General features: G+C 37.6%; 1 protein-coding gene across 2 annotated transcripts in view; it reads left to right on the top strand.

Annotated features, from left to right (window-relative positions):
• AGL (amylo-alpha-1,6-glucosidase and 4-alpha-glucanotransferase) overlaps nt 1-24776 on the top strand; it is a 59986-nt gene that overhangs the window by 10878 nt on the left and 24332 nt on the right. The window contains exons 8-23 of one of the 2 annotated variants that reach the window (XM_083360481.1): nt 11-113; nt 220-317; nt 2006-2145; nt 4311-4498; nt 7390-7513; nt 8647-8810; nt 11338-11439; nt 12913-13068; nt 13759-13909; nt 15669-15793; nt 15925-16037; nt 16142-16276; nt 18242-18372; nt 19685-19821; nt 20017-20150; nt 23391-23566. In XM_083360481.1, coding sequence (XP_083216607.1) covers nt 11-113; nt 220-317; nt 2006-2145; nt 4311-4498; nt 7390-7513; nt 8647-8810; nt 11338-11439; nt 12913-13068; nt 13759-13909; nt 15669-15793; nt 15925-16037; nt 16142-16276; nt 18242-18372; nt 19685-19821; nt 20017-20150; nt 23391-23566 — 2177 coding nt within the window. Of the gene's footprint in view, nt 1-10; nt 114-219; nt 318-2005; nt 2146-4310; nt 4499-6889; nt 7014-7389; nt 7514-8646; nt 8811-11337; nt 11440-12912; nt 13069-13758; nt 13910-15668; nt 15794-15924; nt 16038-16141; nt 16277-18241; nt 18373-19684; nt 19822-20016; nt 20151-23390; nt 23567-24776 lie in introns of both variants that reach the window. The other variant, XM_083360482.1, reaches the window with a different exon arrangement.

Genomic DNA, 24776 nt, shown 5'->3' with positions numbered 1-24776 from the left:
CGTTTTTTAGCAATGGACCAGCTGCAATAGAAGAGTGTTGCAACTGGTTCCGCAAAAGAGTTGAAGAGCTAAATGATGAAAAGTTCCGACAAACAAATTACCATCAGGAGCAGGTTGTAACAATCATGGGTCATGTGAACATTGTAGCTTGTACTCTTTATTGCATACTTATGCTGAACACTTAAATATTGATTGTATTAACCTTTTAATGGCTTCCAGGCTGTCAACTGTGTTTTGGCAACAGTGAGCTACGAACGTCTGGCTGGTCATGGTCCTAAGCTTGGTGCTATAAGTAGAAAATATCCATTGGTTACAGGGTATTGTATCTTCTCTATTTTAAATAAAAAGTATTTTTAAAATGCATGTTTTCCTGAATGATGATATATAAGAATTGTTTATGCTCCCTTAAAAGGGAAGCTTGATAATATAATTGTGGTATAAACATAAAAGTAATTGGGGTTCTTTTTACCTAGGATATATATCTGAATTGTAAAGACATATGCAATTCATTTATTAATTTAACCCATTTATGAAATTACTTAATCATCTTAGCAATTCTAGGTTACATGTACCAATGTAATGAATACAGATTTAAAAGAAAAAAGAAAAAAATCAAGCAATTATACAGCACATTACAGGTAGTCCTTGACTTATGTCCACAACTGAGCCCAAATTTTCTCTTGCTAAGAAAATCAGTTGTTAAGCAAATGTTGCTCCATTTTACGACCTTTCTTGCTACAGTTGTTAAGTGAATCACTGCATTTGTTAAGTTGGGACCACAGTTGTTAAGTGAGTCTGGCTTTCCCATTGATTTTGCTTATCAGAAGGACTCAAAAGGTGATCACATGACATCACATCATACTGCATCCAGATGCCAAGCATCCGAATTTTGATCACATGACCATAGGGATGCTGCAATGCTCATAAGTGTGAAAAATGGTCATAAGTCACTTTTTTCAGTGCTGGTGTAACTTCAAAGAGTCACTAAACGAATGGTGACAAATCGAGAATTACTGTACAAATAACAAATAACAGGGAATAGCATAAGCCCATCACAATCATTCTGCTCCAGGTCCTTCTGAAAAAAAAACCCATAGATTTCATACAAATGCTATTCCAGTGGGTAGGGTCAGCCATTGAGGAGGTCTATTCCACCTTAACCAGCAATGTTTCTAAGCAAGGATTATCAGATTTAAAACAAGCCATAATATTAATTTAGCTTTCAACCTTGGTTTTATATTCTAGTTCATCTTAATTAACTAAAATTTCAACTTCTGATAATATGGTTACTAAAACATAGCTGGTGAAGTTAGAATTTAGTTCTCAATGTTGTTGAAGATGTGATCATAGATATTGTACCTGTAAAAAATAGACAGCTATCTTAACTGCATTGATAATATCCAATAGTGCATTTTTAAATATTTGAAATTAAATAATATTATAATATTATTAAGTGTGTGTAATTTATTTTTGAAATTTCTATTTAATATTATTTTCATATGATTTTTTTCAACATTCCTTGTGATGATGGCCTATTTGACGGACATTTAGTAATGATTTCAGGTTCTTTCAATAAAACAAAAATGTTTGAATGCATAGGGGAAATTAAACTCATGAACAGATTTGGGTGACCTGTACAATTAAGTAACAAAAACATGTTAATAGTATGTTTCTAGTTTTGAAAGTTAAAATACAATAACAAATATATAAATATATAAATAAAATTTTATATAAATAAATTTATTATTATTATTATTAAAATACTCATTTAGATCTATTGTATGTGATGATATCTATCAGGATGTAGATAACTATATTCATAATTCAGCTGTAGAAAGATAAGCTGGAAGAAAAAAAATCAACATTATTAAGTTGGTTAGGGAAAAAACAGTACTTGTGTATTCTTGCAATATTATACATGTAATTATTCCTCTTGGAAGAAATTTACTAGTTATTTATCAATATCCACTTCATTGTTCGGCAAGGTAATTATTGCATGTTGCAGGTACTTTACTTACCCATTTAAAGAACTAACCCTGGAGGAAGAGGAAGTTATGATGCATCAGCCTGACAAAGCAAGTTATTTTATGGCCCATAATGGTTGGGTGATGGGAGATGATCCTCTGAAAAATTTTGCTGAACCAGGTTTGTGATCTTTCTTGGTTGCTTGAACTGCTCGAATAAAGCAATTTTTGTTTTAAAATAGCCTTCATCCATGATTTAGTTTAGATGATGTCCGCCAAGGATTAATTAATTTCAGCCCTTCATGTTGCCTGCTGTACATTTTGGTTGGTATTTCAGAGATTTTTCTTTAACCATGTAAATTAATACAAATATATATTGTACTGTATACCATGATATCATTTAACACCTCTACTCCGCGAGCTGCATTGGCTTCCGGTTGCCCTTCGGGTGAGATTCAAGGTGCTGGCGATGACCTATAAAGCCCTAAATGGCTTGGGTCCGGGTTATCTGAAGGAACACCTGCTGCCGGCATCAAGCTCCCTTCGTCCCGTGCGCTCCCACAGGGAGGGCCTTCTCAGGATACCGCCGGTTAGGGAATGCCGGCGGGTTATTCCCAGGGGAAGAGCATTCCCTGTGGGCACGCCGGCCCTATGGAACCAGCTCCCCATGGAACTTAGGATTGCCCCTGACCTTCGCTCATTCCGCAGGGACCTGAAAACTTGGCTCTTTGAGCTGTCTGGCCCAGGCTGAGGGGTTTTAATTTTTATTAGGCTTTAGTTTTAAATTTCGGGGACTTTATTTAATTAATTGTTTTAATCTGATTTTAATTTTTGTATGTTTGTTTTAATCTTCCCTGTACAGCGCCCTGAGTCCTCCGGGAATAGGGCGGTATATAAATTTAATAAAATAAAAATAAAATAAATATCAGAAAAGAAACTCCACAGGGAAAAGCAACTTGCCAGATTTCCTAAATCAAATACACACATTAACTTTGGATATTCTGATTTCATACTTAGTGCTGTTGAAAAATCCAAAAGGGGCATTTAAAAATATATTTATTTTAGATATGGAAATATAGAGTCATGGAGTAGGAAAAGGCTTTATAGGCATTTGGTCCAAGTTCTTGCTTTATACAGAAAATCCAGTTAAAGCTTCTGTAAGCATTGGTGGCATAGCATCTGTAGCACACCTACAGATTGCCCATCGATTCTTGTGTTGAATTGGTCTTTTCTTGAAAATATTTCTCTTAACATTCAATAAATAACAACCTGTGATCTTTCTGATAGCAGTAAAAGGCGTTATATATTTAATTTTCAAATAGACTCACATGACATTTGTAAATCCACCTAATATTGAAGAAAAGAATTGCAATCAAAATGGCTCAAGGTTAAAATGATTGTAGGTTAAAATAAGCATGTGAAGCGTTTAGGAATGATAAGGTGAATTCTTAATAAAATATATTGAGGATTTCATTTGTGGGCAAGGAAAGGGAGAAGTAAAACTCATGCAGTATCTGGTCTTTGGGTTATCTTTCTTACTAAAAAGATGTTCCTGTAAAAATAAAATGTCCAGATCTAATGTAAGAGGATCTTCTGGATCATCATAACTAGTTTCTAACAAATGTAAGAAAATCTTAACTTTAGGATAGCAGTTGAATTTTAATGAAGCAATATTTCATCTTGGTGCATCAATTTGATGTTGGGACATAGAATACAGAATAACAGTTGGAAGGGAGGTCTTGTAGTCCAACCAACCTTTCAGGCAAATGGCTGTCCAGTCTCTTCTTAAAAACTTCCAGTGTTGGAGCATTTACAACTTCTGGAGGCAAGTTGTTCCAATAACAACTCCCCATAAAAAACCATGAGTGCATAAAAGACCTAAGTGAATAGTGTTCTTTTGTGTGTATCAATTTTCCAAGGATAATTTACAAAAAAAATCAGCTGTGTATTCAGCTGACACACAAATTACATCTTTTGTAATTTGTGTATCAGTTGAATTGATTTTGAAAGGCTCTCTGGTTTTTTTTTCTGCCTACCCAGTACCGATGTCTCTAATTAAAAAGAATAACCAAGAGAATGATCTGGATAAATTTTTCTACATTGGATTTCCAAAAGAGACTTCTTAAAAGTTTTTAAGAACATAGAAGAACATTAAGAATGTTGTGAGAACAAAATAAAAAAAGTCAAGTTCTAAGATATTATTTGAATGGGCTGTTAATTTTTATTGTTACAATTGTAATTTTTCATAAAGTTACTATAAAAATCAATTAAAATAATTTAAAATGAGTAAGCATATTGAAACCACAGTTACTATGTTGTACCTAAATTAGAGTTTCCTTTATATAGGCTCAAATGTCTACCTTAGAAGAGAACTTATTTGCTGGGGTGATAGTGTCAAGCTGCGCTATGGGAATAAACCAGAAGACTGCCCATATCTTTGGGCTCACATGAAAAAATATACTGAAATTACTGCCAAATATTTCCACGGAGTACGTCTTGACAATTGCCACTCTACTCCTCTTCATGTGGCTGAGGTATAGAAAAATACATTTATACATAGTTATTTGTGATATTAGAAAAATATATCCATAGCTGATGGAGATGATAACTTTGGCATCTTCCTTAGTCATTTTTACAGTAATCATGCAAGGTAAAATGGTTATTAGGTAATAGATTAATCTGAGACATCATAGTGATCCTGCAATAGTAAAATGCCACTTCAGTTATGTTGGTATCATTCTAACAGTGCTCACATTTTTGAGCAAAAGAATATGAAACTAGTGTAATATGAGGCTTTTACAGGAGAAGATCACCTGTTTGGATATACCTAAAATGTTAAAATTAAGCTTGGCTAAAAAATTAACCCTGATTAAATGCTATTGAAAGCAGTGTACCGTAAAATAAGTCCAACTAATTTGACCTTAGCAAATTCACTTTCTCATGTGCAAATTGTGCCACAGACGTAACCGCTTCTTTTTTTTCCCCTTATAGTCTGCTTCACATAACTTGCTTTTAACCATGATTTAATGCTTTTTTTCCATGAAGCAAAGTTAAAACAGGGGAAGATAACCTAATGTCCTCAAGTTCATTAGGCTTCAAACAAGGCCAGCATGATCTGTAGCAATAGCTTGAAATTCAAAACATCTGAAGAACTCTACTTTCCGTGTTAGAATAGGAAGACCCAGGTACTCTTTTCACTGAATAGCAACAGCACTTGCACTTAGACTTGTATACCACTTCACAGTGCTTTACAGCCCTCTCTAAGCGGTTTACAGGGTATGCATATTGCCCCCAACAATCTGGGTCATCATTTTACTGACCTCAGAAGGATAGAAGGCTGAGTCAACCTTGAGCCCATCAGGATCGAACTTCTCGCAGAGGGCAAAATTAGCCCGCTATACTGCATTCTAAAGGGACATGGTGGCTCAGTGGGTTAGGACGCTGAGCTTGTCGATCAGAAGGTCGGCAGTTTGACGGGTCGAATCCTGAGTGTCACGTAACAAAGTGAGCGCCTGTTACTCGTCCCAGCTTCTGCCAACCTAGCAGTTCAAAAGTACGTAAAAATGCAAGTAGAAAAATAGGGACCACTACGGTGGGAAGGTAACAGCGTTCCGTGCGCCTTTGGCGTCTAGTCATGCCAGCCACATGACCACGGAGACATCCTCGGACAAGCGCTGGCACTTCGGCTTTGAAACGGAGATGAGCACCGGTCCCTAGAGTTGGAAATGACTAGCACGCATGTGCGGGGGAACCTTTACCTTTACCTTTTTTACTGCATTCTAACCTTGTATAGGGACGCGGTGGCTCAGTGGGTTAGGACGCTGAGCTTGTCGATCAGAAGGTCGGCAGTTTGGCGGTCGACTCCCAAGTGCCGCGTAGCAGAGTAGCCTGTTACTTGTCCCAGCTTCTGCCAACCTAGCAGTTCAAAAGCACGTCAAAATGCAAGTAGAAAAATAGGGACCACTCTGGTGGGAAGGTAACAGTGTTCGGCTTTGAAACAGAGATGAGCACCGGTCCCTAGAGTCGGAAACGACTAGCATGCACGTGCGGGGGAACCTTTACCTTTAACCTTGTATACTGCATTCTAACCTTTGGCTTAGTGAATGGTGCTGAATAGATGATGTTGGGTTATCACTGTCAGTTCAGTGGGTTATTGTCAGGATAAATAGGGATGCTACTGCTGAGATGTTTTTATGAAGAAATCGGGTTGCAGATGTAAGTTATTTAATGAAAATGTATATTTAAATTCTAACTAGGATTAAGGTTAAGCAGAATTTGACCTTGGCATGCAAATTATGATTCTAAAAGGCCTGGTTAATTTTAAACATAACTAGAATACTATATTATACAGGTGGTCCTCACTTAATAACATTAATTGGGCCTGGAGTTCCAGTTGCTAAGCATCCAGTTATAAAAAGCAACACTGCATGACTTAGCAATGGCAGATCTGGAAGATCCCAGTTACCATTGATAAGCGAATCACTGCAAAGTCATTAAGCAAGAACCTCAAGTCAGAATCAGGCCTTCTGACTTCCTGTCAGCTTTCCCATTGATTTTTGCTTGAGGGAAGCTGGCAGGGAACATCGCAAATCACAGTCACGTGACTGAGGGACACTGGAATGGTCGAAACTTTGAAGATTGGTCATCAGTACTATTTCTTCAGTACTGTCACAAGATTTTAAAAGTCACTGGATCAGTGTTGTTAAATGAGGACTGCCTGTGCTGCACTGTTTGAATCAAAAGAATTATGTAGAATATGTCTCTTATCATTCTTCCCATTTTAATTTATGTTTTTATGATGCTTATATGTTATTATTATGAAAACCATAGTAATTAGAGAATAATGGACCGGATGTCCTATATTTGTCAGAAAAGCACATGCTGTGAGATACTTTTTTAAAAAAAATATGTGTTACAATCTATAGGAAATGCTGGCAGCAGCCAGGTCGGTCAGACCTAATCTTTATGTGATAGCTGAACTCTTCACTGGCAGCGAGGTCATTGACAATGTCTTTGTCAACTGCCTAGGAATTACCAGTCTGATTAGAGGTACCCCTAAAAAAATGCTTGAAAGGTTTGTTGCAGGATTGCTGTGTTTATATAAAGTCAAAGTCTCCACGTGGAACTAATTTTGTCTTTTTATTTGTATGTATTCTTGCATCCTTGGCCAATTCAAACACCTTTCCCTCTCTCCTTTTGATTTTTTTTCTCTTCCATCTCATTCTTCATTCATTGCCTTGGGCTAACTTTCTTGAATCTTCATAAACTGAACCTTTTTGGTTCTTTAAACCTTTTGGCTACCTAATTTGGTTTTGCCGCATGGCATTTTTCCCTGATCTCCAAATCCATGCCTAGCTTTGCATTCTTTTTTTCTTGCTGTTCTGCATTTTCCTATCTGTGGCTTCCTTGGCTACGCTTCTTGCAGTATATGATGGACACGGCTAGAAAATTACGCCCCAACTTGTATATAGTGGCTGAACTGTTCACTGGAAGTGAAGAGCTGGACAACTTCTTTGTGAATAAATTGGGCATTAATTCTTTAATAAGAGGTAGGCTTGCTTTAAATTGCTGTTTTATTTAGTCTTTTACTATACATGATTTGCTGTGAGTGAAGAACGTGAACGTGCATTCCTTTTTTGTAAACGTGATGGTATTGTTTCATCATTATTATAGATGAAAATTAGAAGAAAATGGAAGTAGTGACCACTTTCTCATAACTCAACAAAATAATGAATAGGGAGATAACTTTGTATAAATGTTATTTGTATTATATCTCATATGAACAACTTGTGTTGTATATCTTGTTTGGTGCAGATGTGATGTGCTTTATCTCCCTAATCATAACTAAAAGATAAGGAATAAGGTATTTGGTCGGGTCAGATACTTGACTATATTCACAGATTATAAGACATTACTTTAACATGGTTTGTAAAGCGTGTTATAGTGGTTAGGATATATTGGAACTGTGCCACATTCACTGTTAATGAAGGCTTGAAAAAGGCAAAGTCTGCTTGAGTATCTATGTATGTATTCATTTCATTCATTCATTCATTTGATTTTTATCCTGCCTTTATAATTTTAAAAATAACTCAAGGGACATGGAATTAACCACATTTAAATTTCATGTTGACATTGCTAAATGCTTGATAGGGTAGGAAATGGGAGGGATGTGGCACATTATCAACCATTTCATTAAGATGACCAAAAGACTGTCTATGTTGCTTTTGAGATATGTTAAACTACATGATAGTTATGTTTGATAAGTACAGTCATGTTGGACTATGAGGCTTTAGGCTTGCTCAGATGCTTCCTTTTATCATTCCAATACCCATAGATTTTTAACTTCAAGATAGTCTGCATGAAGTCCCGCGTCACTACCAGTTATGCCCAAAGTGGAAATCCCATCTAAAAGATATTTTATTGTTCTTTAAATCCTTTAATCAGGAAAATCATAAACATAGCATACACTGACTTGATAAGGTCTTGGATTGTGCATGTTTTGGGACTCAGAGCTTCCATATGACCTGTGTGGAATACATGTTTCCGTTGGCTGATTACAGATTGGGATTTATGGCCTGAATGACTATTAACATGACTTAATAAGTTCCGAAAATTTCATGTTCTGATGAATGATTCTAGAAATCAGTGTCCATTTAAAGGGATTGGTTTTGTTGTTCTGCAGAAGCAATGAGTGCCTACAATAGCCAGGAGGAGGGCAGGTTAGTCTACCGCTTTGGTGGAGAACCTGTTGGATCTTTTGTCCAGCCACGTTTGAGGCCTTTGACACCTGCTATTGCACATGCACTCTTCATGGACATAACACATGATAATGAATGTCCAATTCAGGTAAGCATTAGCACTGTAGTGCTCTGGTTGTTTAAGGCATAACTTTAAAGTTCTGATAAATATTATGTATTGAGTAGCATAATCCATGTTTTGACTCCTTCATAAAGACTCCTTCATATAGACGTTCATAAAGACGTAATCCTGTTTTAATATGAGTGGACTTTTAATTTTACACTAAAAATTATGTTTTAATGTGAATGATGAACGCAAATTAAACCTGAAACACACAAATAAAGGTAGTTCTCAGGTTTCAGCAATCTTTCAAAGTTAGAATAGCACTAAAGAAATGGTACCCAAGACCGGTCCTTAAAGTTCTGGCCTTTACAGCATCCCCATAATCATGTGATTACAATTTGGACACTTGACAACCAGCTCACACTTAAAGCTTAAACACTGTGCAGTGTAATGTTCTCCATTTGTGACCTTCCCTGCCAGTTTCCCATAAACAAAGTCAGTGTGGGACTTTTCATTTGCACCACTTTTTCTTCCAAGGATCCCCACGATGGAGTTTGAAATTCCAGGGATCCCTTGTCCATGGCACTTGTCCACACTTTATAATTTTTTTTTTAAATTCCATTTATATCCCGCCCTTCTCCGAAGACTCAGGGCGGCTTACAAGCTTAGCAGTAGCCTTCATTCTATGTATATGCCTGCTTATTAGGGCTTTCACACCCCTCCCAAGCGGCATTATTACAAAGTCAGCTTAATTGCCCCCAACAATCTGGGTCCTCATTTTACCTACCTCGGAAGGATGGAAGGCTGAGTCAACCTTGAGCCTGGTGGGATGCGAACCTGCACTAATTGCAGGCAGCTGGTGTTACTTAAGGAGGCATTAGCCTACTGCTCCACCAATAATGCGTGTCTAGTCCAAGTGCCTAGACACTCATGCTATGCAACATGCACCCAACAGTCTGCCCACAGTCCCCAGCATTAGCCCATGGCAACCCACCCTCCAGTAGTATGTTGCGCTCCTTTCCTGGGGCTCCTGCCTCTTCATGTTTAATAAGCTGTTTGGTACTGGGGTTACTACATGTCCAAATGGTTTGCCCTATTACAAGAGCAACAAACGAAAGTTTTATATAGCAATCTGGCTAATAGGTTTTACTATAGCCTTCTTTCAGATCTTCTAGTTCTTTTTTTAATAGCCTGTGAGCTTTTTCAGCTTATAACAAATAAACAATGCAGACAGCTGTTTTGTTGGGGGGTTTTTTCAAGCAGAGGCTGCACAGTCCTCAGTGAAAATGGTCTACCTCTGTATTTCTTAATTTCTTAAATGATCTGGAGCCCAGATCAATTAAGCCTAGATTTCTTTTTTTATTGAAAAGTTTTACAATACATTTTAAGCATAAACTCCTTCCCTCCCCCTCCCCCCCAACTTCCCCTCCATCCCCCTCCCCCCAACTTCCCCTCCCTCCCCCCCCACTTCCCAGAGCTGAATGCAGGGTATTGCCTCTAACAAACTTGAGCTAAAATATGCTAACCATCTATAAATACTATCACACTTTAACTCCACTTAAACATAACTAAATAATAATACATCTTATAATTCTAATACTCATTCATATGCTAAATGAAAATTTTTAGTCCCATATTTATTCTGAATATAATCGATCCATCTTCTCCATTCCGAAATATATCTCTGTTCCGATTGTTCTTTCAAATATGCTGAAATTTTTGCCATTTCTGCCAAGTTTGAAACTTTTAAAGTCCACTCTTCTATGGTAGGCAGTTCCTCCTTCTTCCAGTATTGCAAAACCAAAAGTCTTGCTGCCATTATTAAATTCAACATCAATTTAGTTTCTATAACAGTACAATCTGTAATAATACCCAACAGAATTAAGCCTAGATTTCTTAATTGATCTGGAGCCCAGAGTAGATTGCCTTGTTGATTCTAGATTTCCAGCATACAAAATTTCTGTGAAACAAAGCTTAAGAGATATCTTCCTTATTTTGCATACAGATAGGATATATCATGTGAACTGAAGCAGCAAATAATGTGTCTTAAGTCTCATGTGAATGAGATATATGAAAGCTATAGACTATTACCTTACTCCTGCATTCCACCGTGTACTTCCCTGGGTGCCAAATTTATAAATCAGCATTAGTAAAATTATGTATAAATAACCTGGACATCAGTTCCCATCACCTAGCAAGCATGCTACCTAAGGCAAAGGATTGAGGGAACTTTAGGATATCAATTTGGCTTATTTTCCAAGCTCTGCTGGATGGCATGTATTCACGAACATAAAAAAAAACACCACTTCACTTCTTTTCCAGTATTCGGCTTTTTTTATATGTTACACATGGCAGCCTTTCTCAACCCACATTCTTGGATGCATTGAATTAAATCCTGTGATTCATGATCAGCATGAGTTGACTTTATTGTTATGGGATTCCTTCTACTCCCAAATGTTGTGAAGTTCTTAAGGAAATGTCCTGGGATGGAGCCTAGAGCCTAGAGCAGAAAGAGGTATATCCTGGAATTCAGAACTGCTTTGACCTTTGTATCCCTATTTCTTATTGCTAGCATCGATCTGCTTATGATGCCCTTCCCAGCTCAACGATCGTTTCCATGGCTTGCTGTGCTACAGGAAGCACTAGAGGGTACGATGAACTAGTGCCGCATCAGGTGTGTTTTTAAACAGGGCACTCCTTGTACATGTTGGGATGATCACAAGAGAATATTTGTAGCTCAGGGTTCTTGGTGCTCTCTGAGCTTGGTTGTTTTCTTGCAGACATTTTATTACCAAATTAGGTAACATCATGAAATGTTATACATAAAATGGGAATAGCAATACATAGGCATAGCAGTAGCACACAAACCCACAGCCACACTCTGCCAGGAATTATCCAGAACCAAAGACAAGTTACAGAAGGATGAAAGAAACAATGTAATCTACAAAATAAACTGTAATGATTGCAACCAACAAACATCATGTCAATTAAAAAACAGGTTCCACAAACACCGGCTGGCAGTCAAAACGCCACAAACCTGAATCTTTAATCTCTACCCACCAGACAATACCGTTTGATTGGGCAACACTAAAATCATCGGCCACGCTACCACCCACCACGCTTGTGAGTTCATCGAAGCCTGGCACTCCACAAGCAATTCCATCAACAGACACATCGGCCTACAACCAGCCTATGAACCCCTCAGAATCCAGATCAACCGCACAGCCAGCCAGAGAGAGCAGCGACCCTTAACCAACCCATTCAAGCCCACGTCCTCCTCCCATCCCAGTGACCCTGACCTGAGGTAACTTCCTTATCGTAAGACCCATCACAAGCCTCTCACTGATGACTCATACCTGACTTATTACAAGACCCTCACTTGACACAGCCACACTTGAAGCCCTTATAAACAGAACACTGACACTGACATTCCCTAAGCTCGGCTGAAGATGTTACCTAGCCTAGTAACAAAACGTTCGGAAACAAACCCACAAGCTTGGAGAATGAAACTTCACCCTTATTTGATAATATTACCTGGTTTGGTAAAAGCAGTAGCACTTAGATTTATATACCGCTTCACAGTGCTTTCCAGCCCTCTCTAAGCAGTTTATTGAGTCAGCAATTGCCCCCAAATAATCTGGGTTCTCATTTTACCAATCTCGGAAGAATGGAAGACTGAATCAGTGAAGATCAAACCCCTGGCAGTCAGCAGAATCAGCCTGCAGTACTGCATTCTAACCACTGTGCTACCACAGCTCTAATGAAACATCTCTAAGAAAAGCTCCAAGCTCAAGAGAGCACCAGGGATTCCACAGAGTGTTTATTCTGATATGCCAGCACTTCATAATTTGATCAATCTAAAGTCATGGGCAGATGGGCATCCTTCAGAGTGAAATGATTAGCATTCAAGTTGTTAATGTCAAGCAAAAGCAATTTTTATTGAACCAGGTGCTTAGAAACATCTTTCACATATGTTAAAGATCCTCACTTTTAACTGAACGTTTTTTTAAAAAAAATGTAATTGTCTTTTAAATTATAAGAAGCAATGTAGAAAAGTTTTAAATGTTGAAACATGTACAATATGGTCTGAAGAAGTTGCTTGAGCAAAGAAAAGATGATGAATTACTGTTTTTCTGTTTATTGCCAGATATCCGTGGTCTCTGAAGAAAGATTTTATGCAAAGTGGAATCCAGCAGCAACACAGTTAAAACCTGGTGAAGTTAATTTTAAGACTGGAATCATAGCAGGAAGGCTAGCTATCAACAGATTACACCAAGAACTGGGAGCTAAAGGATTTAATCAGGCAAGAACTGGGACAGCTTGTGTTATGGTTAGGAGAAATGGGAGACTGGAAACAGTTGAGCTGGGCACCATGGCTTGATGCCTTCTTTGAATGTAGCAGACTAAATTATAAAATAATTGTCAGCTTAATGAGATGGGTAGACTGATTGTAAGAATATACTGTAGTTAATTATCAGCAATAAAATAATTTAAATCCACAATTACTTCTCTATGAGTACTGGCTTATTACAATCATGGCTGGAAACCAGAATCCTGATTTATTTGATTTTTTTGCTTTGCCAATTTTTGTCCAGCTATGAGCAAAGAAAATCAAGAAATCGATTATTAATATTGAATGAATTATGATTATTTTATTTATCTGAAAGCCTGTAACTGGCTTTTCCATGACTAGGAACAAGTTATATGAAAGAGAATTCTTATGATTTTAATTAAAGGAATGAGATTCTAAATGTTCACTGAAAGCCAAAAGCCAAAATGATGTTACTGATTAACTAACTCTATGATTATTTCTTCTTATTGTGTATCTCACTACCTTTCTCTCTTTCACATTAAAATCATGAATGTCCTCTTGTTCATAGATTCTGAAAATTATGACAACTGCCTTAAGATGCCCTAAATGAGAATTGTGACATTAGTATTAATTTAAAATATACTCATCATCTGATTTATTTTTTTCAAAATACATTTTTAGGTATTTGTAGACCAAGTTGATGAAGATATTGTGGCTGTGACCAGACATTGCCCTAATACACATCAGTCTGTTGTGGCTGTTTCTCGAACAGCTTTCAGAAACCCTAAGACTTCTGCCTATAGTCAAGAAGTTCCTCAAATGTGTATTCCAGGTAACCTTATCAATCCCAAGCAGCTATTTCTATCTCTGTTCTGTCCTTCCAACAAGCCTAAAAGGTAGCAGCTGGTACAATACTGTCAGGCCGTATTAATGGTTGGCCATATTACGCATTATGATCCTTCTTCCTAGAGTTCAACTTCCCTCCGCCCAGTACGCTCCCACAGAGAGGGCCTCCTCAGGGTGCCACCGGTCAAAGAATGTCGACTGGTGGCCCCCAGGGGGAGGGCGTTCTCTGTGGGCACGCCGGATTTATGGAACCATCTTCCGGTCGAGCTCCGGATGGCGCCTGACCTCCGCTCCTTCCGGCGCAATCTCAAAACCTACCTTTTTGAACAAGCTGGCCTGGCCTGATGGGATGGGGTTGGGTTTTATAAATCTGTTTTAACTTTTTTAATGTGTACTAATTTATTCATGGGCATTGTTGTTTAATCGCTTTTAATTTTTGTATTTTGTTTTTAATATGTATTGCCCTGTTCACCGCCCTGAGTCCTTCGGGAGAAGGGCGGTATACAAGTTAAATAAATAAATAAATAAATAAATAAATAAATAATAATAAATGAGCCATCTCTCAGGAACATGTGCACAGACACACGTGTTACTTTACTACAGATAGTCCGTGACCTATGAGCAGAATTGGGATCACAATTTCCATTGCTAAGCAAGGCAGTTGTTAAGCGAATCATACTCAGTTTTACCTTTTTGTCCATGCCTGTTAAGCAAATCACACAGTTGTTAATTGAATCGTGCAGTTGTAAAGCGAACCTGGCTTTCCCCGTTGGATTTAGCTTGTCAGAAGCTGGCTGGTAAGATGGCAGTCACATGATCCTAGGATGCTGCAACCATTGTAAATACATGTCGGTTGCCAAATGCCTGAGTTTTGTTCACTTGACTATGGGGATGGTGCAACAATTGTGTAATCACAAGGACTGGTTGTAAGTCACTTTTTTAGTTTTTAGTTCCATTGTAGCTTTGAACAGAAGCTAAATAAATGGTTATAAGTCAAGGACTATCTGTAATCAGTAGAGATAATTTAGTACATTGAGGCAACTTACTGAGATATAGTATCTTTGACATTTGGACTTCTCATCAATCACCCATATTTGGATGAACATCCTTTGGAAAAACATTTTAGTACTGGTATCTAAAATTTTAAATTTTAACAGCACAGTATTAAGCAAGTATAGATAAGCCAAAATAGTTCAGATGGTGTAGAAGTAATGTACACCCCTTTATATGGCAGCATGATGTAATGTAATATAGGAATATCTCTGAGAGTTTAAGGGAAGGTGGATAGCTTAAAATAAAATAATTCCTTATTTATACTCTGTGTTAATGATTTTAAATACTTCTGCTGCTTGTTAATATTTTGGACTATAGAGTTGAGCGTAGAATGAATGTAAGGAGGATAAAACAGTAATGAGATTAGAAAAATAGATGTTTTACACTTAAATACAAATGTATGCCAAATAACCATGCAATAGGATTTGTATGACCTTCAATTCTTACTTCTGTTCTTGACCTGGAGTTCAATAATAACCACCTCTCTCACATCCTGGATACAGTCTATGATTACTCTTCATTGATACTAAGTAACTTCTTGAAACTGAAATCAGACAATTTTGCATTGTGGCTAATGAATAGTAAAGAACTCTTGTATTGTATGGCTGGCTATTACTCAAGTCCTTTACTAATTGTAATTACGACATTTTTACCCACTGTGGCATACGAATTGCTTTTTTTTGTTCCTGTAGGCAAAATTGAAGAAGTAGTTCTTGAAGCTAGGACTGTTGAGAGAAATGCAGATCCTTATAAAAAGGATGATCATACAATCAATGGGTTGCCTGACTATACAGTTGAACTCAGAGAACACATACAGGTTAGCTCTCCCTCTCCCTCCCTCTCTCTCTCTCTCTCTTTCTCTCTCCCTCCCTCCCTCCCTCCCTCCCTCCCTCCCTCCCTGCAATTTTAACAGTTACCTGCGTTCGGCTGATTTTCTTCTCTTGTTAGCTCAAGGAAAGTAAAATAATAAAGCAAGCTTCAGTTGCCACAAAAGGTCCTAATGAATTTGTTCAAGAAATAGAATTTGAAAAGCTTACACCAGGGAGCGTGATCATATTTAGGTAAATAGCAGTTATCTCTACCCATTGTACAAAATATTTTATGGAGTGTATGGAGTTTATTGGAATGGAAGACTAACATCTCTTGTTTGGTGCTACTGTTGTAGAGTTAGCCTTGATCCAAAGGCACAAGATGCTGTAGGAGTACTTCGTAATCATCTAATCCAGTTCAGTCCTCACTTTAAATCCGGAAGTCTGCCTGATGATGGTTCAGAAGCTATACTGAAAACCCCTTTTTCAATGTAAGCTTGTCTCTATGTTGAAACTTAACAAGAAGAATTAAGTTGAAACTTTAACAAGAAGCTTAACAAAAAGTTACGCAAGTGTCTTCCTTGCTTGCTCTGTGTTCAAAACAGCCATGAGGAATTAGTAAGACAGTAGCATGTTTGGCTCAGTGGGTTAGGACGCTGAGCTTGTCGATCAGAAGGTCGGCAGTTTGGCGGGTCGAATCCCGAGTGCCGCGTAACAGAGTGAGCGCCTGTTACTCGTCCCAGCTTCTGCCAACCTAGCAGTTTGAAAGCATGTAAAAATGCAAATAGAAAAATAGGGACCACTGTGGTGGGAAGGTAACAGCGTTCCATGCACCTTTGGCATCCAGTCATGCCGGCCACATGACCACGGAGACGTCCTTGGACAAGCGCTGGCACTTCGGCTTTGAAACGGAGATGAGCACCGGCCCCTAGAGTGCGGGGGAACCTTTACCTTTACTTTTGGCCCTTAATCCTTTAGACCAGGCATGTCAAACACGCGGCCCATGGGCCGCATCTGGCCCACACACGCCACACCCACCTCGGCCCCGCAAGAGCAAAACAAATCTCGATACATCATGATACGGCCCGTGATGTGATCAGGTTTGACACCCCTGCTTTAGACCTTAGAGAAAGAGGTAATGGTTACTAGGACATTCTGTGCACACTTTCTTGAAAGGAAGTCTCACTCAGATGATTCAGACTTTGGCATTAGTGTGCTTAACAATGACCTCTTGCCAATCTTGTTCAAAGAGTGTTATTGTCTCTCAGACTGAACTACATATTATGCTGAATGTGTCATCACAGTTGTGCGTAAGGAATGTGGGTATTTTTCATTAAATGTCACTGGTAGGATGTATTCATCCAACGCACAATCACAGCAGGGAGGGAGTGGAAATGTTATCTTCCCTTCTCCCCACTGCAATCCTTGGGAAATCCATCTATCCAAATTCAGTCCCAGAGGAAAGCTTCTTTTTGCATTTTCTTCCTGAACAAATAACAGGTAGAGGTTATATTTTTGGAGCCGTAGTGCAAGAGGCAATATTTTTAGTATAATCATACGATTGGCACATTATTTTGTCCTTTGTTGATGGATTGTATTATAATATGTATCCGTGATTTAGCTGAATAAAGAGATTAAAATGTTTACTTTGGCATGACAAAGTAAGATTTCACTTTCATGCCTTTGTAATGGACAATCTGTAATCAGCTCTTGATAAGAGTTGAATAAAACCTGGTGAGAGAATTCTTGGAGAGCTCGGCAGTGTGCCTATGTCTTGAATGCATCCTGTTACCACATCTTAGGAATAAATAATAATAATAATAATAATAATAATAATAATAATAATAATAATAATAATAATAATAATAATGATGATGATGATGTTGGAAGGAATCTTGGAGGTCATCTAGTCCAACTCCCTGCTCAGGCAGGAAGCCCTATACCATTTCATCCATTTTATTGTGAACTATGGCTTAGATATTATGTAGCAACATATATGTAGTCCTTGACTTAAGACCAATTGCTTAACAACCCTTGGAAGTTGTGACAGACACTCCAAAAGCTACTAATCATCCATTTTTAAAGTTAGGATAGACACACATATACAAATACAGAGTCACACAATTGTATTTCGGGTGCTTGGCATCTGGCTCACTTTTACAGCTGTTTGCAATGTCCACAGTCACATGACCTCAATTTGCAACAGTTTTTACCAGTTTCTGGCAAAAACTGCCCATAGGGGAAAATTAATTTGCTTAACAACCATGGTGTTCATTTAATGACCACTGCAAAAAAAATGTTGAAAATTCAGGTCCAGTTATATGATGCCTTGATTTATGACCACAACAACTTATGACTGAGCTCAAGTATGGTCATAATTTGAGAACTACCTGTAAGTCATACATTATAACCACTTTTGCATGCTGGTAACAGCTAATTTATGGTTTTTTTCTCAGTATTGCATCAAAATTAAGCTTAGCAGACCTAAATCAGGTACTGTATCGTTGTGATGCAGAAGAACAAGAAGATGGTGGAGGATGTTATGACATACCAAACTGGACACCTCTTAAATATGCAGGCCTTCAAGGTAAGCAATCTACATGTTTTTGTCTCAAACTAATTGATAATTAATATATTTTTTATTTCATTTCAAACTTTAACTTTCTGTATGCTTTTATTCTTAGCCAAGGTCCACATTTTTTTGGATGAGCAGGGCCAGGAACTTCTTTGATTCCCCTCCCCTTTTGTACGTGAGAAAGTGAATTTGGGGTTTTGTTTTTTTAAAACATTGTTTTTAAAACTGCATCAAACCTATTTTAAAACCAGTGTTATAGTTCTTAAATGTTTCTTCTCAAAACAGCAGAAACCGTCAAAAATCTTAGGTCACAGATTCAGGGGCCAAAAAAGTATCTTGGGGGAACTCATGTGACGTATTGTGCTATAAGTAAAATAGATCCAATAAAATCCATGCAATCTTTTTTGGTCAATATTTGATACTTCCATCCTGTTTTAGTTCTCAGTTTTTAGGATCTCTAGAAGCAGTGCTTTTTTTGTAAAAGAAAAAGGTGCCGGAACTCACACGTGTCATACAGCCCGCCTTGCCTACCCTACAAGGTTCCATCCAAAAAAGGTGCCGGAACTCCGTTCTGAGCATTCTATGAGAAAAAAAGCCCTGTCTAGAAGTTAGTAAAACAGAAAAATACTGGAACATTAATCAAAGCTACTGGGCTAACACATAGTAAACCCTAGTTGTTCTTTTGAGAATGATATATTATTGATTATTTAAACTTTTCATACTAACTATAAATTTTTGTAAGCTTAAATGTGAGTTTTCAAAATAGCTTCAAACTGTGATTTAATATCCCTGTTTGATAAATTCTCATAAATCACAGTATAAAGTGGTGAAATTCAGACATAAGTCTAAGAACCATGACCTTTTTTTGTTGTCATGTCTGAATATAGGATAATTTTGCAGAATATTTGTAATCCTACACCTTAGAAATTAAGATTTTTATAAATTTGTAGGCTATCTGAAGGCAGTATAAATACACTGTTAAAAGAGGGGTGTTTTTAAGTCTATATAAACGTCCTAATGTATTTTTCTTTGAATTAAATTTAAATCTTTACCGTTTTCAGAAATATATAAGTTTCAAAGCTGTCTGTTTTTGAAATCTCAATATGAGTCAGTATGAATTAAGGCAGGGTGTCCAACCTTGGCAACTTTATAACTTGTGGACTTCAACCCCCAGAATTGGCTGGCTGGAGAATTCTGGGAGTTGAAATCTGCAAGTCATAAAGTTGGCAAAGTTGGACGCCCCTGATGGAAGGCATATAAATAAATAACATGATGATGCATGTCATGACCTGTATTACAAAACCATATTTCTGTGGATCCTCAGGAATAATGTCAGTGATGGCAGAAATACGACCAAATAATGACTTGGGCCATCCTTTCTGTGGTAATTTGAGAGCTGGAGATTGGATGATTGATTATGTGAGCAATCGCTTAATTTCCCGTGCTGGAGCTTGCTCTGATGTAAGTTAAACTTCACAAAAATAATTCTCTTTGTCAATAGATATTCATTTGTTATACATTAATTTACCTGATGAACTCTTCTTGTAACCTTGAAAGCTTACAATTATCTAAGAAGGATTAATGTAACTTTCAGCACTTGTTATTATAATTACAGTTTTAAATTTAGTACTACAGTTTGTTTCCTTCAACTACTAGGTTGGGAAGTGGCTGAAAGCAATGTTTATCTACTTGAAGCGGGTCCCTCGTTATCTCATTCCATGTTATTTTGATGCCATATTAGTGGGTGCATATACTACACTTCTTGACTTGGTGTGGAAACAGATGTCCAGGTATTGTTTTTATTAGTATAGCTATAGAAAGCTAGAACATGATATTGCTGGATTGTGTCAAAAACAAAGTGGTATATACTTCTGAATGTTTCATCTGTTTTTTCTTTAAAAGCACAAGGTTACTCATTATGGCCACTGGGATAATCTTCTGCGTTCAAAAAATATTTCCTTTATTTCCTATATTAATTAAAGTAAAATAGAACAACTTTACATACATCTCCCGTAAGTCATCTCTTAATTTCTGCCTGGTAACACTTAGTCAAATGTATATGCAAGTATAATGTGTTTCACTTGGTGCAGAATGTCAGCTTAATGTAAGGTGACTAATAAGTGATAACTCATTCACACATCTTTTATTTGATGTGATCAGTGAACTGTCAGTATACTGTTCATAACTAGTGAGGTTTTTTTAAGATCATATAATGTGCATGATACCAGTGAATGTGTTATCATGGAAGGATTAGATAAGTAGGATACACTATTTGTGGTGGTTCCTGTCCTTCTGTTGGAACATCTGATGAAGATGCTTCTTGGGGACTATTGTTCGTTCACCTGTGGTTCCCCTTAAGATTTATTTTGTCATTGATACTGTTCAACAACTAGATGAAAACAATTAAATGTTAAATGTTATCTTAATCTTAATAATGGGAACAAACCGAAATTAAATCTAGACAACCCTAGATTACTGTTGGATTTAGTAACTATTTTCAAAAATGAAATTGCATTCTAGGTTCATAATTTGGGAACTGTCAGGCCTCAGTTGCAGCAGTTAATTAGGTATTCATATACCTAAATCTTCTCTTAGCTGGACTTGGCAGAATATTCCCAGTTATGACTTGGATAAATTAAAGACTATATTGCAGATAAGAATTAAGCCAAAAACCTAAATTACGATTGCCAACTGTAGTTTCTTAGAGTTTAAACTTTGCTCTTTCAAATTAATGGATACATGATAAATCTGTTGATGGCCTTAGGATGCTATTTTTACATATTAGTCTTCTCAAGACTGGGAACTCCTGATTCAGGCCTCCCTTGTCTCCAACTTTCTGGGCCTGTAGGAAGAGCATGTTGCAGAGCTATAGTTAATGCATCAGTTCTGATCCTAAGTTGGCCTACCTTGACAACTTTCCATACTTTGTTTACAATAGCAATAGCATTTAGACTTCTATACCGCTTCACAGTGCTTTACAGCCCCTCTAAGCAGTTTAGATTTTAGATTTAGATTTTATTAGATTTATATACCGCCCTTTCCCGAAGGACTCAGGGCGGTTTACAGGGCATTTTAAAATCACATCAATATAAAATACAAAGTTAAAAGAGAATTAAAAGATTAAATTATCCCTGAAAATAAAACCCCAGTTAAAATTTACAAAGTCAGCACATTGCCCCCAACAATCTGAGTCCTCCTTTTACCAACCTCGAAATGATGAAAGACTGAGTCAACCTTGAGGCGATGAAAATCGAACTGCTGTCAGTCGGCAGAATTAGCCTGCAATACTGCATTCTAACCACTGTGCCACCCGCAGCTCTTCATTGCACAATATGCCCTTAAGAAGTGACTGGAAATTGCTGTCTATCGAAAATGCAGTGACTAAGCTATTAATCAGTGGCACAAATATAACACGCAGCTTGCATGGAAAGAATTTTACTGGTTATCAGGCACAGTTTAAAAAGTTGACATTGGCTTTTAAAGGCCTAAATGGCTTCTAGCCTGATTATCTGGGGCACTGTCTTACTTATGAATCTGCCCAGTTATTTAAAGGAGAGGATGTTTTGATCCTCTACATCAGGCATGTCAAACGTCTGGCCCGCTGGCCAGATGCATCACGCCAAAACCGTGCCCACCCCATTGCCGGCAATGGGGAAAAAGTCCCAATATTTCGCGCTACGTCACGAGTTTGACATGCCTGCCCTACATATTGCCAGAGGTTTAACTATCTTGTACCCAAGTGGTGTGGTTATGGAATGCTCTCTCCAAGGATGATGTGTATTTGGTACCCTCTCTTACAGCACTTAGGAAATTGGCAAACGATATTGTTTTGCCAAGGTTCTAATAATAATACAAAAGTTCTATAATGGACAAATTTGAAATATCTTTATAAATTTCCAAGACGTAAAGAGGTCATCACCTATATTTGTGTCATTTTGTGATAACATTATCATGCAGTCATGCATATGATTACAATATTATGCAAATGACATATATCAATGCAAATTTAATTTGACATGATTACAAAAGCCATGTCAGTCACAGCGTAAATAGCATCCATTGCATCAAGATCCAGAAAACTGAAGTTTCAATGAGGACCCAGATTGTTGGGGGCAATTAAGCTGACTTTGTAATAATGCCGCTTGGGGTGTGTGTGAAAGCCCTAATAAGCAGGCATGTACATAGAATGAAGGCTACTGCTAAGCTTGTAAGCCGCCCTGAGTCTTCGGAGAAGGGCGGGATATAAATGGAATTAAAATAAAATAAATAAAAATAAAATAATTCTAGTGTCATTTTTTTTAATTACGGTATACAGGTTTTTCTGTTATAGTTTTTTTTTTTTTATTGAAAAGTTTTATAAAATACAATTTTCCTTTAAAAAAAAACCCCCCTTCCCCCTCCCTCCTCCCCTCCCTACCTACCTCCCCCCTATCTCCCCCCCTCCCCCTCCCCCTCCTCCCTCCCCTACCTCCCCCCCTCCACTTCCCCTCCTCCCGCCTCCCCCCCCCCGACTTCCCAGAGCAAAATACAAGGTATATATCTAAAAGGCAATCATAAACAATCATATACTAACAATTATAAACTCTAAAATCCATCACTCTCTAGTTTGTATATAGTAAACCAATCCTTAATAATACTAAATATATATAAAAAACTAAAATAAAAGAAAACTAGCATCATTCCCATCTATGTTCTTCCACAATTCACTATTACCTTAACATATTCTGATTTGCACATTAATAAATAGTTCTTACACAAATTAACCCACATTAACCCACAAAACTTTCTTCCTCTTCCTCTGTAGTAAGTTGTCCATTAATTCCAAATTAAAAAAAAAAAAATCTATTACCATACATAGCATCCCAAAACTTTTTTTTTTCCTTTTTTTCTCCTTTTTTTTCTTCTTTTTCTTTTTTTTTTCTGTTATAGTTTATCTTTTGTACTTTTTTATGGTTGTATTTTCAGTGCTTCTTTGCTAGCTTGACATCTGAAAATGTATGGACTTGAAATGCTGTTGCTTTAAATTATAGCTTTGTCCAGAACGGTTCAACGTTTGTTAAACATCTTTCCTTGGGCTCAGTCCAGATGTGTGGAATAGGAAAATATCCTTCTTTGCCACCTCAGTCTCCTGCCTTAAAGGATGTCCCTTATAGGCTGAATGAGATTATGGGAGAAAAAGAACAGTGCTGTGTTTCTTTAGCAGCTGGTAAGCATGATCTCTAGTTCATGAAAGAGACTACGTTTAAAAATACTTTGCATGTTTTCGGTCTCTGCTTAGCAGAGTTGAAGCGATTCAGGTTGTAAACAGACTCAAGAACCATGTAGATCTGGCGTGGGGAAGGCAATAATAATAATAATAATAATAATAATAATAATAATAATAATAATAATAATAATAATAATAATAATAATTTTATTTGTATACCGCCCTTCTCCCGAAGGACTCAGGGCGGTGAACAGGGCAATACATGTTAAAAACAAGAATACAAAAGTTAAAAGAGATTAAACAAGATGCCCAAAAACTATAACAATAAGTTAAAATACATAAAAAGCAATAAAACCCAAACCCATCACCCATCAGGCCAGGCCGGCTTGTTCGAACAGGTAGGTCTTTAGATCACGCCGGAAGGAGCGAAGGTCGGGCGCCATCCGGAGCTCAACCGGAAGATGGTTCCATAAATCCGGCGCGCCCACAGAGAACGCCCTCTCCCTGGGGGCCACCAGTCGACATTCTTTGACCGGTGGCACCCTGAGGAGGCCCTCTCTGTGGGAGCGCACTGGGCGGAGGGAAGTTGATGCCGGCCGCAGGTGCTCCCTGAGGTATTCCGGACCCATGCCATGAAGGGCTTTGTAGGTCATTACCAGCAAGAAGGAGCAGTGTAGTATAAATCTAATTAAATCTGAGTGGATAGCAACAGTTGTATCTTTTTAGTTAGTTCCTGAACCCAGGCTCAGTATTTTTCTCTCCTCCATCCAGAATTAAGAGATAACATTGGGGTGGAGGTAGGGCATTAGTTCTCTAAAGATATTGGAAAAAATGGTTATTGTGATGTTTCCAGAACACCATCGTCATCTGTCATTTATAGTGGGACAGCTTCTATTAACAAAAATGGATTCTGCAGACTCACTTACCGTAGTTGGTTCAGAGTCTTCTTTCATTAGCTGGTCTTCAGAACTCATGTTTTCTAGAATTCCATTATCCTAAAGTCTGATCTCTAGCCAGTCTGATCTAACGTTTTGTCCATTTGCTTATCTTTCAGGGCCACAAGTTTGAATAAATTAGTTCATGTAAATCAATTTCTACTGACATTCTGTATCTTTGTACTTGGTAATCAAATTTATATTGATGCTAAAATTCCGTGAAGCTGAAACATACCCTTACCAAAAATATAAATAATAAGAATTAGAGATAAGCT

This window comes from Vipera ursinii (genome assembly GCF_947247035.1).
Source record: "Vipera ursinii genome assembly, chromosome: 3".
In the NCBI taxonomy this organism is placed as follows: Eukaryota; Metazoa; Chordata; class Lepidosauria; order Squamata; family Viperidae; genus Vipera; species Vipera ursinii.
Note: the sequence above shows the minus strand (reverse complement) of the source record. Positions and strands in the feature narration are given on the sequence as shown.